Source organism: Syngnathus scovelli, chromosome 2, assembly GCF_024217435.2.
Source record: "Syngnathus scovelli strain Florida chromosome 2, RoL_Ssco_1.2, whole genome shotgun sequence".
In the NCBI taxonomy this organism is placed as follows: domain Eukaryota; kingdom Metazoa; phylum Chordata; class Actinopteri; order Syngnathiformes; family Syngnathidae; genus Syngnathus; species Syngnathus scovelli.
In genome coordinates this window covers 10,118,945-10,132,409 of record NC_090848.1, presented here as the reverse complement: position 1 = coordinate 10,132,409, position 13,465 = coordinate 10,118,945, and the positions used below count along the sequence as shown (strand labels likewise).

The 13,465-nt window shown below is 43.4% G+C and overlaps 1 protein-coding gene across 1 annotated transcript; it reads left to right on the top strand.

Annotated features, from left to right (window-relative positions):
- Positions 1–39: 39 nt before the first annotated feature.
- On the top strand, positions 40–13,015 carry slc6a8 (solute carrier family 6 member 8). Its single transcript, XM_049752801.2, has 13 exons — positions 40–466; positions 4,799–4,930; positions 5,173–5,440; positions 6,139–6,271; positions 8,418–8,552; positions 8,816–8,919; positions 8,998–9,122; positions 9,606–9,718; positions 9,796–9,933; positions 10,012–10,114; positions 10,364–10,464; positions 10,625–10,795; positions 10,893–13,015. The coding sequence occupies exons 1-13, from the start codon at positions 151–153 to the stop codon at positions 11,025–11,027; spliced, it is 1,974 nt and encodes a 657-aa protein (XP_049608758.1). The 5' UTR covers positions 40–150; the 3' UTR covers positions 11,028–13,015.
- Positions 13,016–13,465: the final 450 nt, after the last annotated feature.

Sequence of the window (13,465 nt, the reverse complement as noted above, 5' to 3'; positions counted from 1 at the left end):
GTTTTGATTGACGGCTGACATTCAAGAGGGGAGAAACAGAGAAAGAAAAAGAGAGAAAGACGGACGGAGAGAGAGAGAGAGAGAGAGAGAGAGAGAGCGAGAGAGAGAAAGAAGCTTTTGGATATTTTTGTCCGAGCGCCTTTTTGATTGATGGACAGGCAGACTGCGCCCCCCCTCCCGTCCACCTGCTCGCTGCTGCCCCCGGAGGAGGCCGGGAGGAATCGCCTCGGAGGTGGGCTGATGGCGGCTGCGGCGGCAGGGGCCGGGCTGGACGGATCCGGGTCGGACTGCCCCGGACACGGACCCGAGGGCAAGAAAGGTGGCGTGATCGTGGGGCCGCCGCCGGTGCGTCAGGAGCGCGAAACATGGAGCAGACAGATGGACTTTATCATGTCGTGCGTGGGCTTCGCAGTCGGCTTAGGGAACGTGTGGAGGTTCCCCTACCTGTGCTACAAGAACGGAGGAGGTGAGCAAATACTCGAACGCTCAAGCCCTCACTCGCGCCGCCTCCACGGCTGTTCACCTTCATGCCGACGCACAGCGAACAAGTAACGGTTCAATAGCTTAGTATAATGGCGTTATTTCCAGGAAAAAAAAATCAGATGAAAAAAGAAAACGAATGGGTTTTTTTTTGTTTTGCTTTGTTGTTTTTTTTGTTTGTTTTTCCCAAAAAGGTCTGAATATTGTTTTTTCAAGAGCTGGGGGGGGGGGGGGGGGGTAATAAAAACAAAACAAATACAACCGAGCAAACAAATGAAATATAAATTCCAAGGATAATGTTATAACACCATAATAGTTGTATTTTGTGATGATAGAATTCTTAGCAAAGTATGAATGGAAATCATTGAGTCACTTTTTTCACCAAGGTAAAACGTCATGAAACAGGAGAAAATTGAATCTTTTATCAAAAAGAAATCCTATTTTTACAAGGAAAATATTCACGATAAAACAAGTTCCCCGCCCCAGAAAATGACATATGACAGTTGTATCTTTCAGATATAAGCAATTTGTAATAAAACAAGAAAAAAAATAGCCAAATGATGGGTGTAGTTTTTTAAATTAAAGTTTATAGTTAGCAAGATAAAATGTGTAAATTCACCAAGATAAAAAGTTGACAAATGGCATAATGTTACTACAATCAAATTGTATTTTTCCAAATAAGAATTTACAATAAAGCAAGTCATAGTGTTACCACAATCAAATCATATTTTTCCAAATAAGAATTGACAATAAAATGAGAGAAGAAATCAAGTTTTCCAGATAACATCAGAATAGCCCTTTCCAAGGCTAAAGACCCCACCCAAAAATGTCAACAATGTATCAGCAAGAAATAGAGGTAACATTCAGAAAATCAGGACATTATTTTGTGCTTACACAAATGGCTGTGAGAAGCCATTTTTAAAATAGATGAAAAGAAAGGAGCCTGGTTGAAGGCAATCCAAGCGTCCAACCAAATCGCCAAAGACACAATGCCCATTAACAGTATATGTTGCAAAAGCTGCCATATATGCACGTCAGTAATTTTAGATTTGAGGTGTGCGCAGCTAAGCCGCAAATAATTGCCCAGGTCACCTATACTCACCTGTAGAACTTGACTTGAAAAAAGCTGGTGAGACATTCCTCTCTTCGTCATACAGTTTGATGGCCCATTTTATGATGTTGACCAATTGAAATATTTATTTTTAGGATTATCTTCACATACATGCATGTTCAGATCAAAATGAATTGAAAATCATTAAGTATGTTGCAGGTCATTCATTTTTAGAATGTTTTTTGGATTTTAAATGTAGTAAATTTGCATTGATTGACAGTTTTAATAACAAACACAGTCAGCTGTCAGTTGTACCGATCTATTGGCCTCCTCCAATGCACATGACAGGGGCAGAGCTGCAGGGTGGCCAGAGGTGACCCAGGCCACCCCTTGTCCCTCTGTGGCCACTCTCTTACCCTCCTTCTTTTTGATGTCTGGATTTTTTTTTTTTTTCCATTTTCACATTTGATTTGAATGAATGAGCCCCTGATTGTAGAAAATTAACGAGTAAATGAAGCTCAGCAAAATGTTGCTTTCTTACTTAGATTTGTTCTCGCTTGATTATGAGTGTATTGGACATTGTTATGTGACAAGGATTTCATAGTATTAGCATAGTATTTCATCGTAAAAAATAGTAAAAATAGTAAAAAACTAGCCACACATCACCCACCGAAAAATGTCTGGCTACACCCCCTGTGCATTCTCTCATGTACACACACACATACACGCACACACACACAACAGGCACGTAAAAAAAACACACATAAGGCACAGGCACGCGCCATCTGCTGACTCAGTGGCAGTGTTTGGGAGAAGGACATCAAGTGATGATGGACTGAGGAGGAAAAGGTCCAGTTTCTCTCACGGGATGAAAATGAAGGTCGCTATTTGCTCTCTTTGTATCCTGTGTCTGCGCTATTGAATACAACCAAAAGCAATCAATCACTTTCTCACAAAAGACACAGACCTTGTGACACAGATGAAGGTCAGTTGAATGAAGCCTATAGTTGCCGTACATTGCCGCACTCCTGCTGACTTTGGCACAGTTTGAAGGTCACACTTCTCTTGAAGGTCTAGCTGCCATTTATCAATGACTCTGCATGTGGGTGGCTCGAACCTTTGCAATGTACTCATTTCTTCCTTCCTTCCTTCCTTCCTTCCTTCCTTCCTTCCTTCCTTCCTTCCTTCCTTCCTTCCTTGCATGTGTTTCTGAGCACAATTGTGGGTTGTTGTGCATGTGTGTCTTTCTGAAGATATTTCAGGATGCAGGAGTCTCTTGGCTGAGTCATCAGTCTGGTTGCCAGGGTAACCTGTCTCTTGCCCTGCCCCCTGCTCCTTTCTATTGATGGTTTGTTGCCACGGTGACGAGCCGCGACGTGTTACGGGGTTCAAAGACGTGGGATATTTTCAGTGTGTACAAGCGTGCCGCGGTTATTCCTGACACCACGTGCGTCGCAGTTTAGCGTCAATTGACAATAATCCTTTAATCCTATTGGCCGGCCCTCAGGTGCCGCTGCCAAAAATTGCTGACCGGCGACACCTGTTGGCAGGGAGGCTAAATGTAGACATCAAATCGCATTGATGAGAGTTCACCAGCATGCATCGAGTTGTTTGTTTGCTTCTGTGAATCATTCACTTATTGGCGTCAAATCACAAAGATAAAACACATGTCACTGACTTGTCACACAGGTCAGGCTGACAGAGTCGCTCGCTTACTTATTTAGTGGGTAAATCGTTGGGTTTTCACACCAACACTCAGGCTAGCGCTGTCCTTTCTAGTTTATGTGCATCAATTAAAGGTTGAAACTCTAAAAGGGATAGTCAACCCCCCAAATTTTCTTTGTAATAATATGTTCTGTGCAGTCCGACTAGTCAGAACACAGTGTTCTGATTGATGTTTCATTTGTGGGATTTGAATGAAACAGGCAAAATCCACCTGTTACCATTTTGTCACTTGCTGTCGACTGAAAGTGACATCACAGTTGCAAGGTCTCAGGTCACAACCGATCACGGCTCACCAGTTTTCTCAAGCTGAGCCGTGATTAGTTGTGACCTGAGACATGTTTGAAATTTCTAATGTTTGCCTCTCAGTGGGATAGCGTCATAAAATAAATGGAGCTGAGCGACTAAATGCAGCTCGGACCAGGGTTTGTTGAAGGAACTCAAAAGACAGACTATAGACGCTCGACTAAGGATGAGAATAACTGAACAGAAAGACAAAACAAGACGAGAACAGACAAGCAACTAGAGAAACAACAAGGCATGAGACGCAAACAATCCGACAGGAGTGAGGGGCAGACAGGACTTAAATACAAGACAGCTAACGAGAGGCAGGTCACGGCAATTACATAGATTGTCAACAGACACAGGAGGGGAGGGGCGACGCCTACGGAAACCATGGTAACGTTAAAACAAGGAAACGAACGGAGACGGATCGTGACAGATAGGGCCTTTAGCATGAGCTGGTAAAAAGCAATGGCCTGGTTGAAGGAGAATGTTTCTGTGACATGATGTTTATTTGAGGGGCCAAATGCAAGAAGGAAGACAGTCAAAGACGCGACTTGCACGCCAACCCAAACTCAAATGCTGTGGCCAGTAGAAGTGTAACATGAAAGCAAGGTTGAACCTATATTTTTTTTTCTATAAAGTGACAGGGAATTTGAATAATTTTATAACAATGTTGTCTTTTAAATAGCAAGATGAATTGTAAGTCATTGCGCTTGTTGGAGGAGTTTGCTTGTCTTGGTAATGTTACCATATCTTTCTGTTAATTTTCTTTTGTAAATAAAGTGTTTTTCTAAAAATAAAAACTCAATTAGCACACTGACTTAGCTGGGATTAGCCAGATTATCTTGCTAACTGTAGCATTGGCTGCATCTTAGCACGTTAACACTTTCTGCTCTCAGCCAATGGTGCGTGCGATGTGATTCAGTCGACGCGAACGCTGAATGTGAGCTTGTCATTAACATCAACATGTCATTTTGTGTTGCCTTTGTGTCCATTTTGCTTTTGAACCATTTTAGCCATAGCCATGCAAATGAAACTCCTCAAAAGTGGAGAGATGGAGAGTATGCCAACAATGACAATAACTTTCTTACACCAACTACACTGACGATGATGTGTTGTATGTTGACCCACAATACATATGTGTGTTGAGTGTCGTGAGTTAACCGTTATTGGCAGCGTACGTGACAAAAGGTAGAGCGGGTTAATTGTTAACTTGCCAAGGTCGTTTAGGAACATTTCTACTTCTGTGTTCCCGGGCAGGCGTCTTCCTCATCCCTTACCTGCTGATCGTCATTGTGGGCGGGGTGCCCATCTTCTTCCTGGAGATCTCGCTGGGTCAGTTCATGAAGGCGGGAAGCATCAATGTGTGGAACATCGCGCCGCTATTCAAAGGTAGATCACGCCACTCCACACCATTTCCTGTCCTAATTATGTCTTCAAAAAATTGAAAAACGCATCCCGCAAAGAGGACTCACAAAGTTCTGTAGAGGAAAAAAAAGTTGAAAAATGTCAGAGCTTCTCAAGTATATTTGAACATAATAAATCAAAGTGGGTTTGACTTTTTTTTTTTTAATAATAATCATTAAGGGTGGGTGTGGAAAGTTTGAAAAGGATTATCCTATACTTCTTTTCAGGTTTGGGCTATGCATCCATGGTGATCGTGTTTTTCTGCAACACCTATTACATCATGGTGTTGGCGTGGGGTTTATACTACCTCATCAAGTCGTTCAGTGCCGACCTGCCGTGGTCCACGTGCGACAACCCCTGGAACACCAACACCTGCGTGGATGCCTTCAATCTCCACCAATGCTACAACGCCAGCGCCAACGCCTCCATCGCCGGCAGCAACCTCACCTGCGCCCAAGTGGCCCAGGCCAGATCACCCATCATCGAGTTCTGGGAGTGAGTCGTGCTCGCGCCGCCTACTTGTGTTTTTTTTTGCAAGGGACTCCTGGCCAAGAGGCATCAAAAAGTTACAAAATTACAATATGAACACAATTTAAAATGACTTCAATTAGATGTTACATGTTAAAGAAGCTTTCTCAAATGTTCTCAACCTGGATTTAAAGTCATTCAATGATGACTAATTTCCAGTCCTCTTGCAACAATTTCCTTGTAGAAGGGGCGGCAAAGACAAAAGCCTTTTTTTCCAAACTCAGTCCGGGCGAACGGAGCTGCTCGCAATATGTTATTTGAGTGTAAGAGTCAACACTTCTCCAAATGATTAAGTGACAAATGTATGACGGCAGGAGTCCAAGAATAGCCTTGTAAATAAGAGTGCACCAGTGAGCCAACCTCCTGCTGGCCATCCCACTTCACAATGATGGGACGAAGCCCCCCATTTGCATTGAGCTGAAGCGTTCATATATGTATAACGGGTCCCCATAATCTAAAATGGATAAAAAGGTAGCAGTGCTGAGTTGCTTTCTGAATCATGCACTTGTTACGTCCACCTGTGCACAGTCTAGCAAAATACAAAAAGAAAAAAAACTCCACCCGTGCGCTCTGCAAATGAAAACGAAATTGGGGCCTATCAGGTGATATGACTTTCACTGTCACATAACATGTATGCCTGTGTGTGTCTGTGTGTGCACGCGCAGGAACAAGGTTCTGAACATCTCATCGGGCTTAGACGATCCAGGTCAAATCAACTGGGAGTTGTTGTTGTGCCTGATGGCCGTGTGGCTGCTCATCTACTTCTGTGTGTGGAAAGGCGTTAAATCTACCGGAAAGGTAAAACACGCCGACAAGACAACGCACTAATACCGCATGATGCAGAATCCCACTGCTCGCATCATCAGTCAGCGACATCAGAGTGGTTGAGCGCAGAGTCACTCACTCTCCCAACTCATACTGACCTTGTCTGTGTCATTGTGCCCGACCGAGTGTGTAAGAGTGGGCACGTGTGTTTCTGCGTGTGTCTGAGTAGGTTTGTAACCTGCATTCATATATTTTGGCGTGTGCATGCATGTATGTGTGTGGGGCGCAGTGGTGCACGTGGTCAAAGGTCACGTGATCAGCTGTCAAACCAAACGAGCCAAACTCAACCCCGAATGTGTGTGCGCATTTGATTTGACTGCACAACCGTACACACTGCACACATGCGGTCACATGGGAGACTAAGCGTTCCCATGGCAACGATGATGGGCGGAGGCCTGAGTCGGGACACGGCGAGGCTGTGATGTGGCAGTCTGTGATTTGTCCTTTGTGGAAGGGGGAGGGGTCATGTATTCTGCAGTGGGACGTGACTGAGAGACGCTGTGTGTGCGTGTGTACCAATGTTACATAATGCGTCACATGAAGATGTGTGGATGCGTGTATTCTAGCTATGACATCATATCGCATACCACTATAGGACAATAAAGCTTTGACCTCTGCATTGAGGGAAAGGAAGGTCATGACAGAGCTTTGCTGTCAAAGTAATCAAACTGGGGCCCGCATTTCAAACGATGATTCGAACATCTCATTTGATTTTCCCAAAAAATCTTCAAATATGCATGTAAAATATGCAAAGTATCTTATTCAATACAAATATAATTGAATACATTAATAAAATAACACTGGTCAAGAGAAAATTTTAATCACCTATATTTTATATGTCCCACCCACTAAAAGTTTTTTTAAATACTGGTTTCATTCTTTACTTTTTTTAGCACAACAGGTTTTTGTGATATTTTCTTTTTTTGTTTTGTTTGATCTCTGAACTATAAAAGTTACGCAATCGTTTTTTGTGAATAATTCTATTCAAAGTAACTGACCAATTATGGAATTAACACGAACATAAAAATGTAGACCTTTTTTTTTATTATTTTACACTGTAATAGATTAACCGATTACATTGAGTATTATATGACTAGTGAATATCATTTAATGTATATGTATTTCTTAAAATAAGATAACACAACTTTCTCATTTTTAAAATATTTAATTTAATTCAAATTAAATTTTTATAAAATAAAAAAGCATTCACTAAGAGTGTTTTTAGTAATAAAATGATTTGAATTGTGATATCATGAAGCGAATAAATTGAACAATTGTTTCATAAAATAAAATAAACAAATGTAAACATGAGACATTAATTAATTTGTATTGCAATATATCAATTAACCAATTATTTTGTGAAAATAAATGAAACATTGTTGGAGACACTGATGCCGAAGTGCTTGCGTGTCCTGTCATTGTTCAAGATGTACCCAGTGACCCTGAAACCGACAAGTAGTGTGAATGCTGTGATCAAATCATTGTACTTTGTACTGGTAGATATAAAATTGCCAACAATTATATTAAAGGACTAAAAACAAGCTTGAATAAAACATGCACGGGAACAATAAATGCAATTTTACCATCATAAAAGCATCGTTAACATGAATGCAGCAAAAATAGTGAGTCTTTTGAAATGTGTGAAATAGGTCACAATGGCCAATGAACCAGCCCAAATCTCCAACATCAAGTGAGTAATACAGTCCTCTGATAACAACTTTATGCACCCTATGCATGTGTGTGTGTCTGTGTGTGCGTGCGTGTGTGTCTGTGTGTACTTGTGGACTCTCACGGAGCTTGGCTCTCAATACAAACATTCCGTTTAGTGGGTGGTGCAAAATGATATGAGGTGCTCAAGGTGACTCTGAGGCACACACACACACACACACACGCAAAGAATGAGAGCAGTAAAAATAAATGTTGATGAAAAAAAAGTCAAAGGATCAAGCCACGTGAGCTACTTATTAAACCTCACGTACTATTGGGGTCAGATTTAACCAATGAAAAAAAGTCTTATTATTTACCCTGGAAATCAGCTAACCACATTTGCACAGGTTACCACAAATATGTTCAAATATGTAACGAGAATAACACATTTTCCTCAACGTATGCTTTTCAGATTGTGTACTTCACAGCCACCTTCCCATACGTGGTGCTGATCATCCTGCTGGTCCGCGGAGTCACGCTGCCCGGAGCGTACGACGGCATCATGTACTACATCAAACCTGACTGGTCCAAGCTGGAGGAGGCTCAGGTCAGTGGAGCCTCACTGAGATCAGAGACATACCCTTGGGGTAGGATTCATTTCAGGCTTGACTGTGAACACAGAGACACAGAGTGGATTGGCCGTTTCTGCACTACAATTAAGTTCTATTGGCAAGAGAATGATCCAGTTCCCAGGGAAGTTGGAGCCCTGAGGGAAATTTCTTATGCATGTATGAAAATGTGAAGGGTTAGGGTTACTGTAGATGGTCAAATTCCACATGAGAGATCAACTTTGAGACGTGAATCTCGCAGGTATGGATCGATGCCGGCACGCAGGTGTTCTTCTCCTACGCCATCGGTCTGGGAGCACTGACAGCTCTGGGTAGCTACAACCGCTTCAACAATGACTGCTACAAGTACGTGCACCGTGGTCGGGTGGAGGAACCATAAAATGGGAGAAGCTCACTTAGCGTTTTGTGTTTTACCACCTCCAGAGACGCCTTTGTGCTGGCATTGATCAACAGCGGGACCAGCTTTTTTGCTGGCTTTGTGGTCTTCTCCATCCTGGGCTTCATGGCAGCTGAGCAGAACGTGGACATTTCGCAGGTCGCCGAGTCAGGTGACCTATTTGGCTCGGACCTTGTGGGACTAACTTAAAGTTTGAGGTTTTATGCGGCCGACAATTTCCATTCACTGTCACGGATCGGAACGGAGCAGGGTGACCAAATGCAGCTTGGACCAGACTTTATTGAGGAAAAAGGTAGTTGGACGGGAGGATAACCAACAGCACCGGCAAACTAACATAACTTAACGGCCTAACAAATATCAACGGGACTGACCGACGGGGCTGGCAAGCAAAAACAGAACTGACAGAGACAAGAAATAGTCCGAAAAGGGTGTGACATCCTCACAAGTCTTAAATACGCGACAGGTAACGAGAGGCATGTGACTGTGATCAGTACATAAGTTGTGAGTAGACACAGGAAGGGAGGGGCGAGTACACAGACGCCGACAAACCATAATAATACAACCGGGGATGAGTTGTGACATTCACTTATAAAGTGCATGTGTGTGCGTGTGTGTGTGTGTTTGCCCACCCCAGGTCCTGGACTGGCATTCATCGCATATCCAAAGGCGGTCAGCTTGATGCCGGTTGCACCACTGTGGGCCGCGCTCTTCTTCTTCATGCTGCTGCTGCTTGGTCTGGATAGTCAGGTGACACACACACACGCACGCACGCACAGACACACACAGAGTGCGATGTTCACGGTGTCCTGTGTGCGTGTGCTCAGTTTGTCGGCGTCGAAGGTTTTGTGACGGGCATTCTGGATCTGTTTCCCGGTAAATATGAGCACCGCTACAAGAGAGAACTCGCCGTCGCCCTCTGCTGCTTCCTGTGCTTCATCATCGACATCTCCATGGTGACGCAGGTCGGTGGCCGCCGCCGGCACGTTGGCCTCACGCCGCATTGGGCCGGGATTCAACCGCCGACTTTGTTGCGCCCGCAGGGAGGAATGTACGTGTTCCAGCTGTTTGACTACTACTCGGCCAGTGGGATGACACTCTTGTGGCAGGCCTTCTGGGAATGCATTGTGGTGGCCTGGGTCTACGGTGCGAGCAATCACCCATCATTACATACATATAAAGACACTGTGAAGTCACAAGCATATCATTAGCTTCATAGCGGCGACCTCCCGGATTTTGATGCACACGGCACAGATTGGCTGTGACTCGTCCACTCGCGTCCCACAACGCCCAATTCTACCAGAGCAATGTCTACCCAAAGAAAGAACACAATACTCATGCGCGCTTTTATACGCCGGTGGTGCTGCTTCTCACAATGTCGTCGTCTCGTGGCAGGCGCCGACCGCTTCATGGACGACGTGGCGCGTATGATCGGCTACAGGCCACTGCCCTGGATGAAATGGTGCTGGTCCTTCATCACGCCATGTGTTTGCATGGTACGTCCTCATTTAGGAATTTCATCGAGAATGTGGGAGTTTGGAAACTGTTTGAAATTTGAATGGTTTTGACAGAACTGGATGTCAATGGGCCAAATAATATCTGCATTAATAGATTGATAAGGAAAACGTAGATGAATGACAAGTGTGTGGCTTGCAGGGCATCTTCCTGTTCCATCTGGTCAACTACAAGGCGCTGACGTACAACAACACGTACGTATACCCGTGGTGGGGTGAAGTGATCGGCTGGTGTCTGGCACTCTCGTCCATGTTGTGCATCCCGGTCAGTCTGGTCTACAAACTGTTCCGCGCCAAAGGCTCCTTTGCACAGGTCAGAGTTCACAACCAGCATGTTTGAGGACTTGGGAGGGACAATTCATTGCAATGTATTATTTTGTTGTCCCTGACTCCCTGTTTTGTGTTTGCAGCGCTGGGCTCATCTGACCAGCCCAGTGTGGGGGAGCCACCACCTGGAGTACATGGCACCAGACGTCAAACCGCTCAACTCGCTGTCGCCCGCCAGTGACGAGAACAAAGTCATCATCTTCGAGAGCGTCATGTGACCCCAAAAGTCAGCCTGCTCGCTCACTCGCACTTTATCACACTCGTCTTCCTATCCGATCCGCCAAATTAAAAACACTGTGAAGCATCAGGTCTGGCACCAAAGCCAGGACCGGGTGCCGCCCACTCCGCCCGCACCCCCGGCAGCCCAAAAAGAATATACCAGCAGAGGAAGACGAAAGAGTGGTCGTGTGCGTTGCCTTACACTGCTGTCTTAATGCAATTTGTTGTTCACCAGCCAATCAGTGAACTTTTATTTTGTTGACGCAAGTAAGAAGTATGTCTACTCTTAATGCAGTATGAGTATTTTGGGGCAGTAGGCCTACTGTAGGCTTTAACAAGGACTAAAGGGATTTTGTTGTTATTGGTTTAAATGAGACACATAATACCATGCCCATCCACAAAATAATAGTGTTGCAAATAGTGCAATATTTTTACAACTATTATCAAATTATTTGTATTTGGATGCAAACATCATGGCACTTTTACTTTTCCACCCTAACGTTCAAACTGCTAAATTTTGTGTTTGATTATATGTGTGTATGTGCGCGTGTGCGTACTGTCCATTTTTGTAAATTATAATCACCAGAATCAGAAAACATACCAAATATGGGTGATGTAAGATCTTCTTCCAACAGAGATGTCAAATCCAGGCCCAGGAAGTAATAACCCTGCCACGGTTTGGCTTTAGGAAAACGAATTCCCGGAAGCTGTTTGCCTGCCGGCTTGTTTACCTGCAGGTTGATTAAAAGCAATTGTGGCTAAAGCCAAACTGTCACAGGGTTTTTACTTTCTTTACATGGATTTGGCACCTCTGACATTCAGGCGACGTGCCAATCACCTGAGCCACCGCCCCTGATGCTTCCTGTCGCCTTTTGCTTTTACAATTGTCAGTGATTTTCTTTTAACGTTTTACACATCACGCAAGTCACACGACCAGCAAGCGGCATGGAGCTTAGAGCAAAAAGACTTGAAATCCGTAGGTACGTAGGAAAATGTGAAAAAATTGTAAATAATGTTTGTCGTTTTACTGTGAAATGTGACTGACAGGAAGTGGTGTTTAACCCTCCTGGATGTCAGGAACAGCAATAATGCTGCTAGGGCGTGCTGATTACCCTTTAGTGTCAAAACCGGGAAAAAGTCCCAATAACCATTATATCTCATTAACGCAGTAAAAAGCAATATTTATAGATGATTACAATGATTCAGCCATAACAAATACTGCTTTTTATGTTATTTTCTTAAAAACAGGTGTAATGTGCCCACAATTTAACAGGGGGATTAACCACAAAAATGAAAAACTCATCAAACACTATTGCACACATATATATATATTATAATATATATATATTATAATATATATATATTTATTTATACATATATATATATTTATACATATATATTAATAGGCGGTTTTGATTTCTGTTACTGTGAATCACCCCCCCCCCCCCCCAACACACGCACACACAATGCATTTCAATGGCCCACAATTATGCAGATTTTTGTTAGATGTGGGTCAACTGGCAAGCCGGACCCAATACCATACTCGCAATTGGTACAGCATTGGTTCTGGCTTGCCAGACAACGGCCATACCCCCCACAAATACAGGGAGTCCACTTTAGACAAATAAACTGGTCAGTTAGCAGTTAACGTCAGGGCAGAAATAGACCACTTTACAGTTTCTCACAGGGCACCGAGTATCTTTCTAGAGATTGGAAACACTATTCAATTCAGTATTTTTTTTTTATTATTTAATTTTTTTTCCTGAATTTTAGATTTTTATCTATGTCATTGACTTTATGAGGAAATATTGATATCATTACTTGGTAAGCATCAGTAAGTGCCATTGTTTAGTTTAAAATTGTACAATTCCTCCAACTTTTGCCTCTCAAAAGAAAACATCCTGACATCTATAGTCTAGCATAAAAGCAAAGTGATTATCTTTGTGTTTAACCAAAATAATAAACTTCAAAATGCATAACTGATGAACATTTGGGATCTTATTCAAATGTATCCAATTGCTGGGAATTAATCTTTTGCATCTCATTGGTATTTGTGTATTTGCGTGAGGCAGACGTGCTAACCACAAGGCCACTGAATATCAGAGTTTTATTTAGTAAACAAAGGCGAACAAGCCAGGTGGTCTCAATTGAAATGGAAGCGAAGCATCCACTTTCCAGAGAACCAAGAGTGGTGAATGTTGATGCCGGAGTGTCACTTTCTTTCCCAATATGGCGCCGCCGTCATCAACAAGGTGGATGGCGCAGCCAAATATAAATGACTTGGCTGCTTCCAGTCAGCACGTTGAGGAACAAGATCCAAGAGGGGGGGGGGCAGTGCTTTCTAAAAGAAGGCCAACAGCTGTCTTTCAACACCGCGCAACCCCTTTTGCAGCCACTGTGTGCATGTTGAACATGTGTGGGAACACACACACGAGCA

What these genes read in the sequence shown, in the direction of transcription:
- slc6a8 (XM_049752801.2), top strand. Translation starts at nt 151, where the DNA reads ATGGACAGGCAGACTGCGCCCCCCCTCCCGTCCACCTGCTCGCTGCTG. An exon ending in CCAAGCTGGAGGAGGCTCAG is followed by an intron (nt 8,553 to 8,815) that starts GTCAGTGGAGCC and finishes TGAATCTCGCAG; the next exon opens with GTATGGATCGATGCCGGCAC. An exon ending in TTCGCAGGTCGCCGAGTCAG is followed by an intron (nt 9,123 to 9,605) that starts GTGACCTATTTG and finishes TGCCCACCCCAG; the next exon opens with GTCCTGGACTGGCATTCATC.